Here is a 16905-nt window from a genome sequence, read left to right as displayed (position 1 = left end):
AAGCAGTTCTGACTCCTATCCATCCTGCTTTGGGCTCCAAGGCTGTAAATCTTTATGGGAGGAGATTACACATCTTTATCCCTCGCAGTGGATTCCAGCTGCCGACCTTTTGGTTGGCAGCCTGATACATCACACACTCCACCAGCAGACTTCCTTGACAGTGGCATGGTGGAGGTTAAAGAGAGTCCTAGGGCAGGGAGTGAGGCAGAGCCATGAGAGATTCATGCTGAGGCAATCATGTGAAGGCATGGGGTTGAATTTGCAGCCACTGGAGTTTTAGGCCCTTAGTGTTTGTGGAAACCACAAGAGTTTAAAAGAACCTTGGTCATGTTGTTTATGAGGTAAATAGGCAACAAAGATATTGTTGTTGGAATCTTACCAACTTAATGAGCAGTAAAAACATGGGTTCTGAAAAGAGAGCAAATTTTTGTTGGAAACATTTGCCTTTCTTCTAAACAGGGCTTGCTCATGACTTCCTAGGGACTGTTTGAATGTGACCATTGTTGCCAGCTGTCTTGGTAGGAATCCTAGACCTGTGTGTCCCAAGTGTTGGAAGCTCAGGACATCCCACCAGGCCACCATTCCTGGGACTGAGTGGCAGCGTCCACACCTTACTTCTAATTGAGGCAGTCCTCGTGTGCTCAGGTGAGAGTCCTTGGCGACTATTGGAGCTTGATAGGACAGCTTCTCTTGGGCAACACACATGGGCTTTTCAATCCAGGACATGCTTAGTGGTAAAATAACAACAACAAGCCCAACCCTGTAAACCCAAGTATAGGGATGTGATGCTGTGAAGGATCTTGATAGCCTGGGCTTGGTGATGGAGGGGGAAGGTACACTTATGCATTGGTGTCTTTGGTGGTGATGGAGTATATTTTTATAACTTGTTTAAACACATTTATGTGGAACTCTGACTGCTTGGTAAAGTTAGAAATTAAGTCAGCAGGAGGAGGCCCAAGATTCTTCCTCTTCTCTCTCCTGCATCCTTGAGAATTCAGAGCTAATATCAGGCTATCCATTTTCCTGATCTCCCCATGTTCAGATCTTACTGCTGAGGGGATGGAGCATTTTGAGAAGTAGGGACTCAGCACAGGACCATCATCCCTTCTCTTCAGGCAGTTTTCTCAATCAGAGCTCTTCCTGAGTCTGTTCTTTTTAAAAAGCTGCTTTCACTTCTCTCCTCCCCTCTGTTTGGACTGTGTAGATATTACTGGATATAAAGATTGGCTCTCAGTGAAGTAGGCTTCTCAAGTCATTGGTACACAGGACAGGAAGGGATGATAAAAGAAGAAATGGATGGAACAGTGTAAAAGCAGAGTGTTTTTGTTGTTTTGGGGTTTTGTTTTGGTTTCCCTCTTCCCCTTTTTGTGGTGCAGCCTTCCTGTCCGCATTCACCCACGCTGTCACGTTGGTGACATGGTCTCCTCTGCTCGCTCCTCTGTCTTGTTGCTGTTGTGTTGGTTCTTGACATGTGGTCTGTCTTAGGGGTTGCCCCATTTGTTCTTCTCGGGGGGGTGGGGGTGGTTTGTGAACTGATCACGTGATCATGCTTGTTTTCTTCATCTCTGTATCTCCCGACTTCCCAGCCCAGCCAGACAGCAGAATCCAGTTGAGGGAAGATGCCAGAGGTGTGTTTTTGAAATGAACAGGACTGATTTTCAAAGCTGTTACCTTGGGAAACTGTACATATATTCCAGTGATGTCACCTTTATTCGTAATAATTCTTAGACTTAACCTTCGGAGGCTGCAGTGCTGTCTTTTGAATCGCCTTGCTGATGGTCAGTCACGAGTCTGGCAAACCATGCTTGTCGTCAAGTAGAGTAGTGTGAGGTCTTAGGTGCAAAGCAAAAGGGCTGATTATCAAGTAAAATTGCTTAGACTTGTTTATGTGGTTTTTAAACTGGCGCAGAAAGCAATCCTGTCATTTCTGAGTGTTTTGAGCAGTGGCCATGTTGCTGTGCTCAAGTCTATAGACTCCCAAGGTGACTTCTTGAAGGACAGTTTGGATATGGAAGCTCTCATTTGTTTGAAGCAGTCTGTCCTGTTATATTTTTGGTTGGTCATCTCAGGTTTTGACTTTACCAAGGGCAAAAAAAAAAAGAGAAGAGGGAGATAAATCCCATCTGTGAATTTGTCTTATTGGCGCCTTTTCCCCAGCTGTCTTCCGAGTATTATTTTTACTGTTAAAAATTTTTTAAATAAATGTGAAATGTAATGTTTTTACAGCAGCAATATGAAATATATTTTATAAAGAATAAAATGGTACCTTGTCTGATTTAATTTGTGTTTGGCCCTTTTCCCTCTTCCCCTGCAGAAAATGGTCATTGTTCTTGGTGTAAAGCACTTGGTATCATGTCACATTGTCAGCATAGCATATGCATCCATTTGTGAATAGTAACAGTAGGTTACAGTTACCAGATAGTTGGCCAAGTTCTAACATATACATTACCTGAAATCATTCCTCAGCATAGCCTACGAGGGAGTTAACTGTTCCCATTTTGCAGATAAGACAGAGTTAAATTACTTGCTTAAGGTCAGGAACTAGAGAATAATGGCACTAGATTTTAACCCACCCAGTAATTGTTTCCTATAATGCTTATCAAGAGAGCTCTGGTAGGCTAGATGCAAGAAGCCTCACCCCAAAGGCATGCAGTTGGAGACCCCCAGCTGCTCCCCCAAAGAAGGATGGGCAGTCTCCTCCTGTGCGATTAACTGCCTCTAAAAACCCGCCAGAGGGTCAGTTATGGGTCAGTTCCAACTCTATGGTACTAAACAACAACAATGCTATAATGACAATGGGGATAAAGTTCTTGGCCTTATCCCTAATGTATTGGAGAGTGGTCCAGTAAAGAGAATAGACTTGGTGGAAAACAAGACATACTCTACTTACAGGACAGTTTCTGAACCCAGGCAGCATTTTGGTTCACTTTATCGTCTACTCTCTAAAGACATGTAAATACATTACATGCATTAAGATGACTTGGGGATCTAGTTAAAAGCTTGCCTGGGTGGGAGGTTTGGCCGGCTTCCGTCACACCCTAGCTGCAGGGCTCAAGTGGCACAATGGAAAGGCACTTAGTGGCTAACAGACAAGCCAGCACTTCAGACAGACCAGTGCCTCTGTAGAAGCAGCCTCATGATCGCCTGTGAAAAACACAGCCTAGGCAACCTTATTCCAGAGTTTTATATAGGGTCACCATGAGCAAGATCAACAGTACACAACTACCCCTTTCCTGTACCGGGACTGCATGATGCAATTTTAGTTACAGGACTTGAAAAAAGGCTTATAAGACTTAAGTCTGCATAAAATCAAGTTGATGAAGCCGGAGATGTGGAAATATGTTTAATACTCAGAATTAGATGAGGTTTTCATCCTTATAAGAATCTGAAGTCATGATGGTGAGGACCAGTCATGCTATCATATTGGTTTTATGGGGACGCCGAAGACGGGAAGAGTGGACGGGTTCTGCAGAGGGGCATTCAGAGGCATTTGGGACAAGGAGTGGAGTTTGTTGTGGTCGTGTTATATACTTACTGTAAAGCCAGTTTTCAGATGCAGTAAATTGCATGGGATAAGCAGCTGGTGGATTTAAACCAAGAATCCTTTGGTTTGCAGCACAACTCCTTACCAATAAGCCACTAGAGTTCCCTGGAGTGGAACTTGGGGGTCATGAATAGGGAACTCTGGGAGCACAGTCTGTAGAAAGTTGGATTGCTAACCTAAAGGTCATGATTCTAGTGGTTTGAATCCGTCAATGCCTCTGAGGGAGAAATATGGGCAATCTCCTCCCTTGAAATTTTACATCCTTGTAGACCCAGTAGAGGCTCAGCTGTGGGTTAGTTCCAACATCATGGCAGTGAGAATAGAAAACCTAGATAATCAACTGTGTGGATCATAATAAATTATGGTTAAAATTGAGAACGAGATTTCAAAACAGTTGTGCTCATGCAAAACCTGTGCTTGAACCAAGAGCTGTCATTCAACTAGAACAAGGGTATTCTGCATGGCTTAAGGTCAAGAAAGGGGTGCATTAGGGCCGTCTCCTTTTATTATACCTATTCAGTATGTAAGAAGCTCTGATGGCTTAGTGGGTAGGAAGTTGCGCTGCTGACCTAAAGGAGAGAGGTTTGAGTCCACCAGCTGCTCCCCGGGAGAGCACTGGCAGTCCAGTTCCTTCATGTGCAGTTTATAGCAGCGGAAAGTCAGCTGAAGGTCAGCTCTGAGTGGATTCCAACTCCACGGCAGTGAGCAAGTTTTTTTTTAGTATGTATACTGAAAAAATAATCTGAAACAATGGACTATATGAAGAAGAGTATGGCATCAGAATTGGAGGAAGAGTTTCCAACAATCTATGTTATGCTTTCCACAACCTTGCTTTTGGAAGTGAGAAGATTTGAAGCACTTACTGAAGAAGTTCAAATTTTATATACAGATATAGTTTTGTTGTTGTTGTTGTTGTTATGTGTCACCGAGTTGTTTGCAACTCATAGCGACCCTATGTACAAGAGCCCTATCCTGTGCCAACCTCGCTGTCTCAAACACATTCATTCTCACCACTCCACTCACAGAATCAATCCATCTCATCGAGGGTCTTCCTCTCCTGCGCTGTCCCTCCACTCTCCTAAACATGATGTCCTTCTCCAAGGACCAGTCCCTCCTTGCAACATGTCCAAAATATGTCAGACGAAGCTTCAGAATCTTTGACTCCAAGGAGCATTCTGGCTTCACCCTCTCCCGGACAAACCTATTTGTTCTCCTAGCAGTCCATGGTATATTCAACACTCTTCTCCAGCACCACAGCTCAAAGGCATCAATTCTTTTTCTATCATTCCTATTCACTGTCCAACTCTCTGATGCATAGCACGTAATTGCAAAGACTATAGCCTGGATCAGGTGCCCCTTAGTCTCCAGCCTGACGTCGTTGCACTTCAGTACTCTTGAGAGGTCCCTCACAGCTGACTTTCCCAATGCAATTCGTCTCCTGATTTCCTGGCTGTTGTTACCAAGAGTGTTGACTGTGGAACCAAGTAAACGAAAACTGTGAGCTATCTCAATCTCTTCACCATCCATACTGATGCTGCCAATTGGCCCAGTGGTGAGAATCTTTGTTTTCTTGATATCAAGCTTCAATCCATATTGAAGACTGCAGTCCTTGATCTTCTGCAGCAAGCGCTTCAGGTCCTCCTCAGTTTCAGTGAGCAGGGTTGTGTCACCTGCATAACGTAGGTTGTTGACGATTCTTCCACCAATCCTGATGCCACATTTCTCCTCGTACAGCCCAGCGTCTTGGATGATCTGTTCTGCATAGAGATTGGAAAGGTATGGAGACAAAATACATCCCTGACGGACTCCTTTCTTAATTTTGAACCATCCAGTGTCTCCTTGCTCTGTTCTGACGACTGCCTCTTGGTCCAAGTATAGGTTTCACATTAGTACGATCAAATGTTCTGGAATTCCCATTCTTCTCAGAGTCAGCCATAGCTTGTTGTGATCCACACAGTCAAAAGCCTTTACATAGTCAATGAAGCACAGATAGACATTCTTCTGGTATTCTCTGCTTTCTTCCAAGATCCATCTAATACTAGCTATAATATTCCTAGTACCACAACCTCTTCTAAATCCAGCTTGCACATCTGGCAGTTCTCTGTTGACATATTGTTCCAAACGTTTTTGGATAATTTTCAGCAGAATCTTGCTTGCATGTGATTTCAATGATACTGTTTGACAATTTCTACACTCTGTTGGGAACAAATACCGATTTCTTCCAGTCAGTTGGCCAGCTGGCTATCCTCCAGATTTCCTGGCACAACTTAGTGAGCACATACAGATATATATAGATACATTGATGATGGCTATCGGCATGACTCATAGCGACCCTATGAACAAAAGGCCTGAAGCCTTTCTATAACTATCGTCATTTATCAAAGTTCATAGAGTTTCCAGAGGCATGTTTAGCAAGTGGGTTTTTATATATATTTGTCTCCTTCCATATGGATTATTACTTCCATATAGATTATTGCATTAGGAAAATCTGCTGTCAGGGACCTCTCCATAGTACTGAGAAGTAGTGATGTCAAACTAGAGACTAAGGTGCATCTAATCCAGACCATGGTCTTTGCAATTACTTGCTATGCATCAGAGAGCTGGACAATGACTATGGATGACAGAAGAATTGATGCCTTTAAGTTGTGGTGCTAGCAAAGAGTCGAACATACCATGGAGCACCAAGAAAACAAATAGGTCTCTCTTGGAGAGGAGGAAACCAGAGGCTAGGATTTTGAAGCTCTGTCTCACATAATTTGGTTATGAGACTGGTCCTTGGAGAAGGACATCATGCTTGGAAGGGTGGAGAGACAGGTCAGGAGAGGAAGACCCCAGATGAGATGAATTTATATATATAGTAACTGTGGCAATGGAGGTAGATGTGTCGGAATCAGTGAGACTTGTCAGGACAGGGCAGGCTTCAGAGCTGTTGTACATAGGGTTGCTATGACTTGCAGGCAACCGGATGGTACATAACAACAAATATGGATTATACTTCAACATAAAATTCCCCACATCTGGACTCATAGGCAACAGCATGATAAGTGAAGACGCTTGCAGATGTCAATGTTTTCATTTTACTTGGATTCACAATCACCCTTGGAAGCAGCAGTCAAGACACCAAAAGAAATATTGCACTGGGAAAATCTGCTTTTTTAAGATTTTTTTTTTCATTCATTGTTGCACATTTTCCTCCTTCCCCCTCCCCAGAAGGACATCTTTAAAGTGGCAAAGAGCAAGGATATCAGCGTAAGGTAGGCCTGCCCCAATCCATGGTACTTTCAGTACCTAAATGTGCATGTAGAATTGTATCATTAATAGGGAAGACTGAAGAATTGATGCTTTTGAACTGTGGAGTTGGTGAAGAGTGCATCCTGCACTGCCAAAAGAACAAACAGATCTGTCTTGGGAAGAGCCCAGTTAGGTAAGGATGGTAGAGCTTTGTCTCTTCCTTTGGGCATGCTATCAGAAGGGGCCATTTCTTGACGAAAGCTGTCAAGCTTGTGGTAAAGCAGGAGACCAGTGAAGGAGGGAAGACCCTCAAAGGGATGGATTGATACAGTGACAGCAACAATGGGCTTGGGTGCAGCAGATTGTGGGTACTATGCAGAACTGGTAAGGTTTCAGTCAGTTGTACATAGGGTAGCTGGGACTCAGAATCCACTGGATGGATTCCACCAACAATAGTGCTTGGTGAGAGGGATGCCACCTCTGAGGAGATGCTGAAACTGGTTGAAGACCGAATCTAGTCAGTTCCCTATGTCTGAAATCGTGTGTGGGAGGACTTCTTCCAATTTTCATTCTTCCTTGCCCCTTTATCCTGTTGTTGTATACCTCCAACTCAGAACCGACCCATAGCTGACTCTCTGGCAGGTTTGCAGAGGCAGTCAGTCTCATGGGAGGAGGTTACCCATTCTCCTCCTATGGAGCAGTTGGTGAATTCGAACCACGTGCCTTTGGGATTGCAGCACAGTTACTTGACACAAGGCCACCAGTGCTCCCTAAGAAAGGAGAAGAAACTGCCTCTATTGCAAGTTGAGGAAACCTGAAAATAAAATTAATTGCCTTTGTGCCAAATTCGTATACAGTCTGTACTCGGAAACTTATTTGTTACATCAACAGATGCCCTAACATTATGCTTGGTGGTTGAGTTTGGTCATGCAGCAGGAAGCACCAGGTGGGAGCTTGATTGACTGAGGAGAGAAAATGGAATCGAGCCCTTGGGTTCCTAGCACAGTATGTTAGTATGTTTTTCTCTAAAAGCTACAGAGACCCACAGTTCTCAGTGGGATCTTAATGTTTCCTTCTCCCACAGCAGCTCCCTGACGAAGTACGTTACCTATACTGATCTGTACTAATTTCCTATAGCTTTGTCTACTTTGATTTTCCTCATTTACTTCATTTTTTGTTGTTGTGTACCACTGAGTCTGAACCAACTCAAGACTGACCCTCCATTGGGTTTTCAGAAGCAGTAAGTCACACTGGAGAAGACTGTCTATCCTTCCCTCACGGAGCAGCTGGTGGCTTTGAACCATGTGTGTGCTTCCTTTGAGGGGCCCTGTTTCTTCTCTGAACCTTGGTAGATGTAGCCCTTAACACACTGAAGATAAAAGTGATATCAGGAGCTATGTTTTGACTCCACACTTTGCCTCAGTTGTAAATACAGTGGTTCCCAAAATAAAGTGTGTAGCCAGAATGATTTACCTCACCTGGAGACTTCTTGTGAGCTGCAGTCAGAACTGACCCATAGCTGATACTCCAGTGGGTTTTCAGAGGCAGAAAAATGCACTGGAGGAGACTGTTCCCCCTTCTGCAGAGCAGCTGGTGGATTCAAACCATGTACCTTTTGAATTACAGTGCAGGATTGCAGCACAGCTTCTCACCACTAGGACACCAGAGCTCCTTGAAGACTTGCTAGAGATGCAGATTTCTACTGAACAGAACCTGGGATTCCACAGTCAGCCCTCCCTGTGATTCTGATGCACACTGGAGTCTGGGAAACCACTGCCTTCCTCCACCCTACCCATCCAGTCCACACAGCAGGATATGCACTTATTTCCCTCGCCCCCCCCCACTTACTCTGCTTGGATCCAGCAACCCAGTATGATTGGGGTGTGCATGCTTGTGTATCTTGTATGTCATACTTCATATACAGCAGCCCCTTGCCTCTGCCTTCCAGTAAGAGGAATCTCTAATTGTACATGTGGAATATGTGCTTTCAGTTGCTTCATTACAGCAGCAAATCCATTTATTAATCATTTGCTCAATAGAAGTTTAATGGGGAAATATTGAAAACATTCAGTCAAAAAGAACAACTCTTTACAAACAAGTTATGGCAGTGACAAGTCAGAACCCCAGGCTTGTATTTGATTGGTCATATTCCTTTAGCCTGCGCTGAATAGAAGAGGCAGGTGAGGAGGAAAGGTGGGGCCATTGAAATGTTAGCGGGAGAAGTTACAAAAATACACTCTGATGTAGCAACAGGGGTGTCGTGAAACATGCCATGGGGGAGACGGTGGGACAATCAAGGAGTCCTCCCTGGGGATGGAGGCCTGGAGGCATATCCCAGAGCGCCTGTGGATGCTCAGTGCCTTGGGGAGAGAGGAATCCTGATTCCCTGCCGGCAGGTCTGGGGCTGGAGACATGCTGTTTTAGGGGTCAACCGGATACCTGAGGAGACAGAAGTTATTAAAATGGCAAACTCAATACTTTCTCTGACTCTTCTATTCTATCTGTCTGTATTTGATATTATGTTACTGAAATGGTCAAAAAGAAGTAAAAAACAAAACAAAACACAAAAACAACCAACCAAAAACTCAAAATTCTCAACCCAAATAGTATGAGAGGTTCCTTAAAGTAGCATGAGAGATTTAGCCCTAAATCTCCCTGCACATCTGTTCCCAAGATATTGTCAGTTCTAATAGAATAAAGGGAGATGTGTGGACTGTGACTTGAAAAGCATAGTGGTAGGTGGGCTTGCCTGCTGCCCAGAAATGGTTCCTCTTATCCCTGCCATTTTTAATTTCATGTTTAGCAATTAATTTCTTTAGCCTAAACAGTAGTATAAATTTACTGTTCTCTTATTTCACAAGTGCTTTTTAGGCCTAACTTCAGTCATATCTCAACTTGAATAAATCTCCCTTTTCTCTTACTAGAACGGCCTATACTTAGACCATGGAAGAGAGGAGAGTGGTCCAAGGGTCAGGGGAAGGAAGAAAGATACCAGTGCAGCCATGTCCATTTCACGGTCTGACTAGTGCTTGTTTTACGCCCTAACCCTCCATCCTAGGCCATCATCACACTTTGTGAATACAGTTCGTGATCCCATTTCAGTGGTAGGGGGCCCCATTCTTTTTACCTCTATAACTTGGGAGGAAACATAGATGGGTAGGTTTGTTTTTGACATCTTAGAAGTCAAGAATAACTTTGATAGCAGGAAATCCCCAATGGTGAAATGGCAATAATTATAAGGCTGTCTCTTTTAGTCTCATAAATACATATCCATGTTAGGGCTCAGCTATCAAGAATGCATGGAGAAGATAGGACACGGAGAGATGATTGCAGAAGGAGAAAGAAGAGCAATCAATCACACCCAAATGAGTTGGTTAATGCTTCCATCTTGAGCAAAGCAACAGACAGAAGCTTGTTAGCAGCTTTGCTTCAGCCTATCTTAGTTGGAAGCATAATAGATAATTAGAAAAACCAATTGCCTGAAGAGGGGTGCAAATGGCCTTTTGAAATAAATTGATTCCTGCGAGGGTGACTGATTTTCAACTGTCTTTGGGTAAAGAAAATTGTTCTAGTTCAGAATTAGACATGAGCTTCATTGTCCCCTAAGAGCCACTTTAAAGAAGAATGCCTTTAAGAGTTGAAAAAATTAAATACAGGCTTCTTAAAAAAGATTTACTATGAGGTACTGTGCAGATAGGGCTTAGGAAGAAACGGAATACTTGTTAAGGATCCAAGAATATGACTTTTTAAAAAATGAGGTTAATTTAGGGCCTTTGGAGATTAGCCATTCTGTTAAAATAAACACAGCAACCTTCTCCTTGCCACTTAATACATACATCCATATTTGGCAATGAGCCTACTGCAATCCAGTTTGTTTACCTGCAAATAGTCACTTTCAAAGAGCTCTGCCCCCATGCCTGACCAGAGGTTAACACAGGAATTAATATACTTGAAGGAGGATTACTAATGGTTTGACTACTTTTGACTTATGGCAAGTAAAACAAAGCAGAACTTATAGGTTTTAAAAAATTATGTCCTTGAGTGTGAGGGAAAAGCCCTACTTGGGTAATTTAAGGATTATTTTGGTGGACTGACTTATTCTTTACAGTAGGTCATATTTCTAGGCAATTTAAGGGGAGGTAAGAGACTCTGCAGGGAGCCCTGGGGGTTAGTGGTAAGGAATTGCACTGTGAACACAAAGGTACACAGTTCAAATCCACCAACTGCTCTGTGGGAGAAAGAAGGGCACTCTCCTCTCATGTGACTTACTACCTCTGAAAATCATCTGAAAAGTCAGGTATGGCTTGGTTCTGACTTGATGGTACACAACAATAACAACAACAGCATGAATCTCTATAGATGAAATCATACTCCCCACATACAAATTAAGGCACATGTGTGTGATCGTTTCATCTTTTGAGAATTTTAGATTTCTTTGTGCTATTTCCCAGTGCCACTCAAAGTCATATGTTAGTTGATGGCTAAGGAAAACAAAGTTTGTAAAGACTGGGTAATTTGTGTTGTTTGTACTTCTCTAAGCATTCACTTGAGGCTAGAACCAGAAAATAGAGAGATTAAGGAAGAATGGGGGGAGAATAAAGGCAAACAAAATGGAAAGAAGTTGAAAGTAAGGAAGGATGTTGGGTCCCTTAGTCTATATTCTAAAAACTACTATGCCAGTTGGGTCAAATTCTCACGGCTTTGCTTAGTGACACTGCTATCAGCCACAAGAGATCAGCCGATTCTGTCCCTGACTGGCAAGTGGCTTACTAGGCTAAGAAAAGCAGCAAGCATAACTACTGAGTGACCCCAGCACGAACTCCTTGACTAAGGGAAAATGTGAAAGTTTAATGGTGTTCGTGGAATCCTGTCACCTTGAAATATAATGGGTGGGAAAAAAATAGATAAGCAGGCTTTGAAGATGAAATAACAACATCATAACCACAGTAATCACACTCCGAGAATGACTAAGAGTAGGTCCAGCTATTGGTTCTTGGAGATAAAGTCTCTGAGGAAAGGTGACCTGAATGGTTGCTATGGAAACTGGATGGGAGGATTGGTCCACTTAACTGTCCCCATAGTAACTAAGCTCCTGGAGTGATATAAAAGAATTAGTTATCTTAACAAACTACTATTATCTCCATGGTAACCAAGCCTTAAATGGGAGTGGCCAGCCTTAAGGAGCAATCTGAGGCAAATCTTTGCTCCTTAGAGCAAAGGTGGGTGATGAGTCCTCCCTTTAGGAGGGAAAGAGAAGACTCTACGTGTAGACCCCACAAGAGCTGAGCTCCTTGATGCTCTACAGTGTGGGGGTGGGGTGGGGTGTGTTGCTGGGGGGAGCACCAATGTGCTTCTTCTAGGACTGAAATGGAGACTAAGACGGTGGGGTGGATGGGGTTTCTTCTTGTCCCCAGCTCATTTGCGCCCAACTCACTCATGGGTTGAAGTGGACGGTGCAGCTGGGAGGGGCTCCCCTTCCGGCTACACATTACCATTCTGGTGCAAGGTGCGCCGGCGCTGGCTGGACTGCATGCTCATGACGAGGTACTGCCTCATAAACTCACTGAACCGCTTCTGGTTGGCCAACTTCCGGGCTGACTTCCGAGCCCCAGTAAAACCCCCGAACCTCTTCTGCAGCTGCTTCTGCTTCATCTCGTCAGCCTCTTCCATGCCAGGCTCTGTGTTTTCCTGCGCTTGGATTAGGCTCCGGATGCGGGGCATGCGCTTCAGGTTCTCCATCTCCGGCGCTTGTGGCTGATGAAGGGCCGTGGTCTCGTGCTCTGGGTCAGTGGGAGCCAGCTGCCAGGACCTTTTGTTCAGGATCTGGGTGCATGGTGTCAAGAGAGGGCTGGGGAAGATCTTCTCTTCACACTCGAGTATGCACATCTGCCAAAGACAGAAGAAGGAGGGAGGAAAAGGAAATGAAGTGCTAATAGTCCAAAGCAATGAGGACCAAGTCTTCAATAGTCTGTATCTGTATAAATACGAAACACTAAATACACCTGAGCTCTTGCTATTGCTATGCCTTTTCCCACACCATGACTTCTGTTGGACCTTCTATAACATCTTTTGAGGACCCATGCCAACTCCTCTACAGTACCTTCCTTGGCTTCCTGATCAGAATTGTTTTCTTCTGACTTTGTATTCCCACTGAACTATGTATGCATTGTTCTTGTGGAAACTTTAATGCTCAATATATTTGTAGCACATTGTAAGGCAGAACACGAAGGTTAATTAATGTTTCAATACTTTACTGGAGTTTTTTCCATTCAGTAAGTAGTAGTGTTTTGATGAATATTTGTTGAACTGAGATGAATTATTCATGTGGTCACCATAATAAACTTAGCTACAACTGAAAAAGGAAGGGAATAATAAAGATGAGGAAGAGAATCCCTGGAAGAGGGATTGCTGCTAGCAGTGACCAGAAATTGAATTTCCATGGAGTTTTGTGCCATTGAGGTGGTTCTGATTTATAGCTACCCTCTAGGATTAATACCCTTGGTACCAGCAGTCAGGAAATAAGGAGACACATTGCACTGGAAAAATCTGCAGTTAGGGATCTTTGCAAATTATTGAGGAGTAATGATGTCAATTTGAAGACTAAGGTGCATCTGATTGAGGCCATAGTCTTTCTGATCACTTGTTATGCATCTCAGACCTGGAAAATGAAAAAGGATGACAGAAAAAGAATTGATGCCTTTGAACTGTGGTGTTGGAGAAGAGCACTGAACATCTCGTGGATTGCCAAGAGAATGAACAGACATGTGTTAGAGAGGGTGCATCCAGAGTGCTCTTTGGAGGCAAGACTGATGAGGCTTCGCCTCACATACTTTGGACATGTTGCAAGGAGGTGTTATTCTTTGGACAGGGACATGATGTTGGGAAGGGTGGAGTGTCAGAGAGGGAGAGGAAGACCCTCAACTAGGTGGATTAACATGGTGACTGCTGCAATGGGATCTTGTGTGTCAGCAAGTATGAGGATGGCACAGGGTAGAATAGGATTCGGATATTTTGTTCATAGGGTCACTATGAGTCAATTGGACAGCACCTAACAACAAGGACAGAGAAAAACTGCTCCACAGGGTCCCAAGGATCTAAGTCTTTATGGAAATAGACTGCCTCATCTTTCTCCCATTGAGAGAACTCCCAACCTTATAGTTTACGGCCAGGCTTTTAGCCACAAGCTCTCCTATGAACTCCCTTAGCAGGCAGGGAGGGGCCTCTGGCGGTCTAGTGGTAAGACGCTGAACTGCAATCCCAAAGGCATGCAGTTCAAAGATGAGCAATCTCTTATGTGATTTATAGCCTCTGAAACCTTGAAAGAGGGTCAGCTATGAGTTAGTTCTGACTTGATGGCTGATAATAACAAGGGTATAGCAACAGGAGACAGAGAGAGGGAGGGATCAGAAAAAAGGGAAAGGTAGGGATCACTGGAATAGCAGAGATTAGTGGGCACATGGGGACATGAAGGAATAGGAAATATTCAGTGGGAACTCGAAAAGATCGGTGATAATAGGCATAGATCAATAGTGATTGTTTATATGAACTACAGTGTATGAGTGGTTACATGAAGCACAATGGGAAAGAAGGATTTTGTAGAAAACAGTGTATGTGGATGAAATAAAATGTAAATAAAAAAATTAAAGAATAAGAAGTCACTTAAAATTTAAAAAAAACCCCAATTTCAAATAAAAAAACCAGTATGTCAATAGACGCACGTTTGAGAAATTTTGCACTCTTAAGCCAGAGGGAATACATAGGTTGAATTAGAAAAGTGCACAGAAGTGTAGAATTTTGAAACTGGAATAGATTTTTTTTAAAAAAAATTATTATTAATTTCAATGAAAATTTACAAACTTTGGGTTTCCATTCATTCATTGTTGCATTTTTCTCCCTGCCCACCCTTCCCCCCCAAGTCCACTCTTCTCTTTGAAAAGTAAAAGAAAAATTCTTGCATTATTTTACAAACCCTCCCCCCACTCGACTCCACGATGCAGCCTTCATTCTGGACTCCTGTCATGACAATAACACCTAATCACATATCCCTTTTAAACAGTTTTCTCCCTCATCTGTTTCAATGCAGTATACATTATTTATCCCATCTTTCTTAGTCTCCCCCCAACCCCTATGTCGGTCCTGTTTTACAACAGTGGCACCATGCAGTATTTGTCTTTTTTGTGACTGAGATATTTCCCTCAGCATAATGTCCTCCAGGGTCACCCATTTTGAATAATATTGCATGAGTTCCTTGTTTTTCAATGCAGCATAGTATTCCATTGTGCGAATATACCAGAGCTTCTCTATCCATTCGTTTGTTGATGGGCACTTAGGTTGTTTCCAGCTCCTTGCTATTGTGAACAAAGCTGTGATAAACATGGGTACGTGGAATAGACTTTTGAGCACACCTGGTTCAATCCTTATAGGACCCCAAAACCACTGCTGTCAAGACGATTTAGAGTAGAACTAGCTCTTAAGATTATAAGGGTGTCAATTTAAACAGTAGAAGACAGCTTCATTTTCCTCTCAAGGAGTACAAGGGAGTTTCAACAGCTGACCTTGAGGTTAGCAGCCAAGCATTTTAACTGTTACACCTTCAGGTATAGTAAGAAAGGCTCCTTTATCATAGAACCACCGCCCTCACTTCAAATAAATGGATACCAGCATGATTGTTGAGTTGATTCTGAACAAAGTGACCCTGTGGAACAGAGTAGAATTAACTGCTTGTAGGTTCCATCGTCATGGGAAGCAGGCTGTATTTTCTTTCCATGGAGTGGTGAGTGGGTTTGAATCACTAACTTTTCGGTTTAGTAGTCAAATTCTTCAACTACTACACCAACAAGACTCATTCCTCACAGGACAGGAGGCACAAAGTGCTTACTGAACTGCTCTAATCTTTTCATTTCAGAGAAACAGGTGGAAGAGTTGTTAAACCTAGAAGCTATTGGATCTTACGTGAGCCCCTGGGTTTCTAAATCCAGATGGTAATTAGATTTTGTGTCAGTCATAGAAAATGAAATTCTCTGATCAAACCAGATGCACAGCCCATGCTCAGACTTGACACACTGTCAGATGAATTAGGTACTAACAGAAGCATCTCGATTCTTGGGTTAGGAGGAGATTTTGGACAAATTTGAGGAATCCAAATTCAAAACAGCATTTGCAACACCAGATGGCATACGATCTTAATGCCTAACCCTCTGGTCAGAGGAACCTGCCAGCCTCTTTCCAGAGATGGGTTAATGGACTATTAAGAGAACTGGACACATTTGCACAGCCCACGCTGATGACTTTGCTAATATTAAGCCCGAGTGTGGATGAGCATCTGGAAAGTCTCAGACTGTTTCCAAATTAATCTGGAAGCAGGTTTTATGGGGAAACTGATGCCTGGTATAAGATATGAGGACTCAAAAAGGGAAATAGACACATGACTCCACCGGGAGGAACAGAAAAGCTAATTGAGATGCTCAAGTTTCTGCCGTCAAAGAGTCAAACTTCTTATGACCAAGTGATATCTGAGTGCTGTTAGCTCTAGGAGGTTCTTTTGGGATATCTGACGACTAATAGATGAACAGGAGCTTTGGTGGGCTAGTGGTAAGGTCAATCCAAAGGCATTAAATTAGAATCCATCAGCTGTTCTACAGGAGAAAGAGGAACAATCTCCTGTTATGCAATTTACAGCCTCTGAAAAAATCCTGGATCATCAGCTATGAGTCAGGTCTGACTCAATGGCACATAACAACACCAACAGATAAATAGGGGGCCAGAACCGAGAAGGAGAGAAAAGCATAGAAATCATTCTTACTGCAAATCAAGCACCCAGCTGCTAACACAAAGCTCAGCATTTTGTATTCACCAGTAGCTCCATGGGCGAAAGATAAGGCAATTTACTACTTCCATAAAAGTTACAGTCTTGAAAATCCCATGTATTAGTTCTCTGCCCTAACCAGTTTCCCTGAGTCAGAACTGACTTGATGGCAATGGCTTTACTTTTGGTTTACTGTTGATCAACTGCAAAAAGTTTTATATAATAAAGAGAACTTGTTGTTGTTGTTATGTGCCATCGAGTCGTTTGCGACTTATAGCGACCCTATGTACAACAGCCCTAAACCCTGCTCTATCCTGTGCCAATC

At 43.1% G+C, this 16905-nt stretch overlaps 1 protein-coding gene across 1 annotated transcript in view; it reads right to left on the bottom strand.

The window, feature by feature from the left end:
* Positions 1-12256: 12256 nt before the first annotated feature.
* The window catches only part of PNOC (prepronociceptin), a 21317-nt gene continuing 16668 nt past the window's right edge, over positions 12257-16905 (bottom strand). The window contains exon 2 of the mRNA XM_006884869.1: positions 12257-12661. Within this exon, the coding sequence (XP_006884931.1) occupies positions 12257-12661 (405 nt within the window). The remainder of the gene's footprint in view (positions 12662-16905) is intronic.

Source organism: Elephantulus edwardii, unplaced genomic scaffold (assembly GCF_000299155.1).
Source record: "Elephantulus edwardii isolate Elephantulus edwardi_28Jun2011 unplaced genomic scaffold, EleEdw1.0 scaffold00038, whole genome shotgun sequence".
In the NCBI taxonomy this organism is placed as follows: domain Eukaryota; kingdom Metazoa; phylum Chordata; class Mammalia; order Macroscelidea; family Macroscelididae; genus Elephantulus; species Elephantulus edwardii.
The sequence above is the reverse complement of the archived record's forward strand: the minus strand, read 5'-3'. Positions and strand labels throughout refer to the sequence as shown.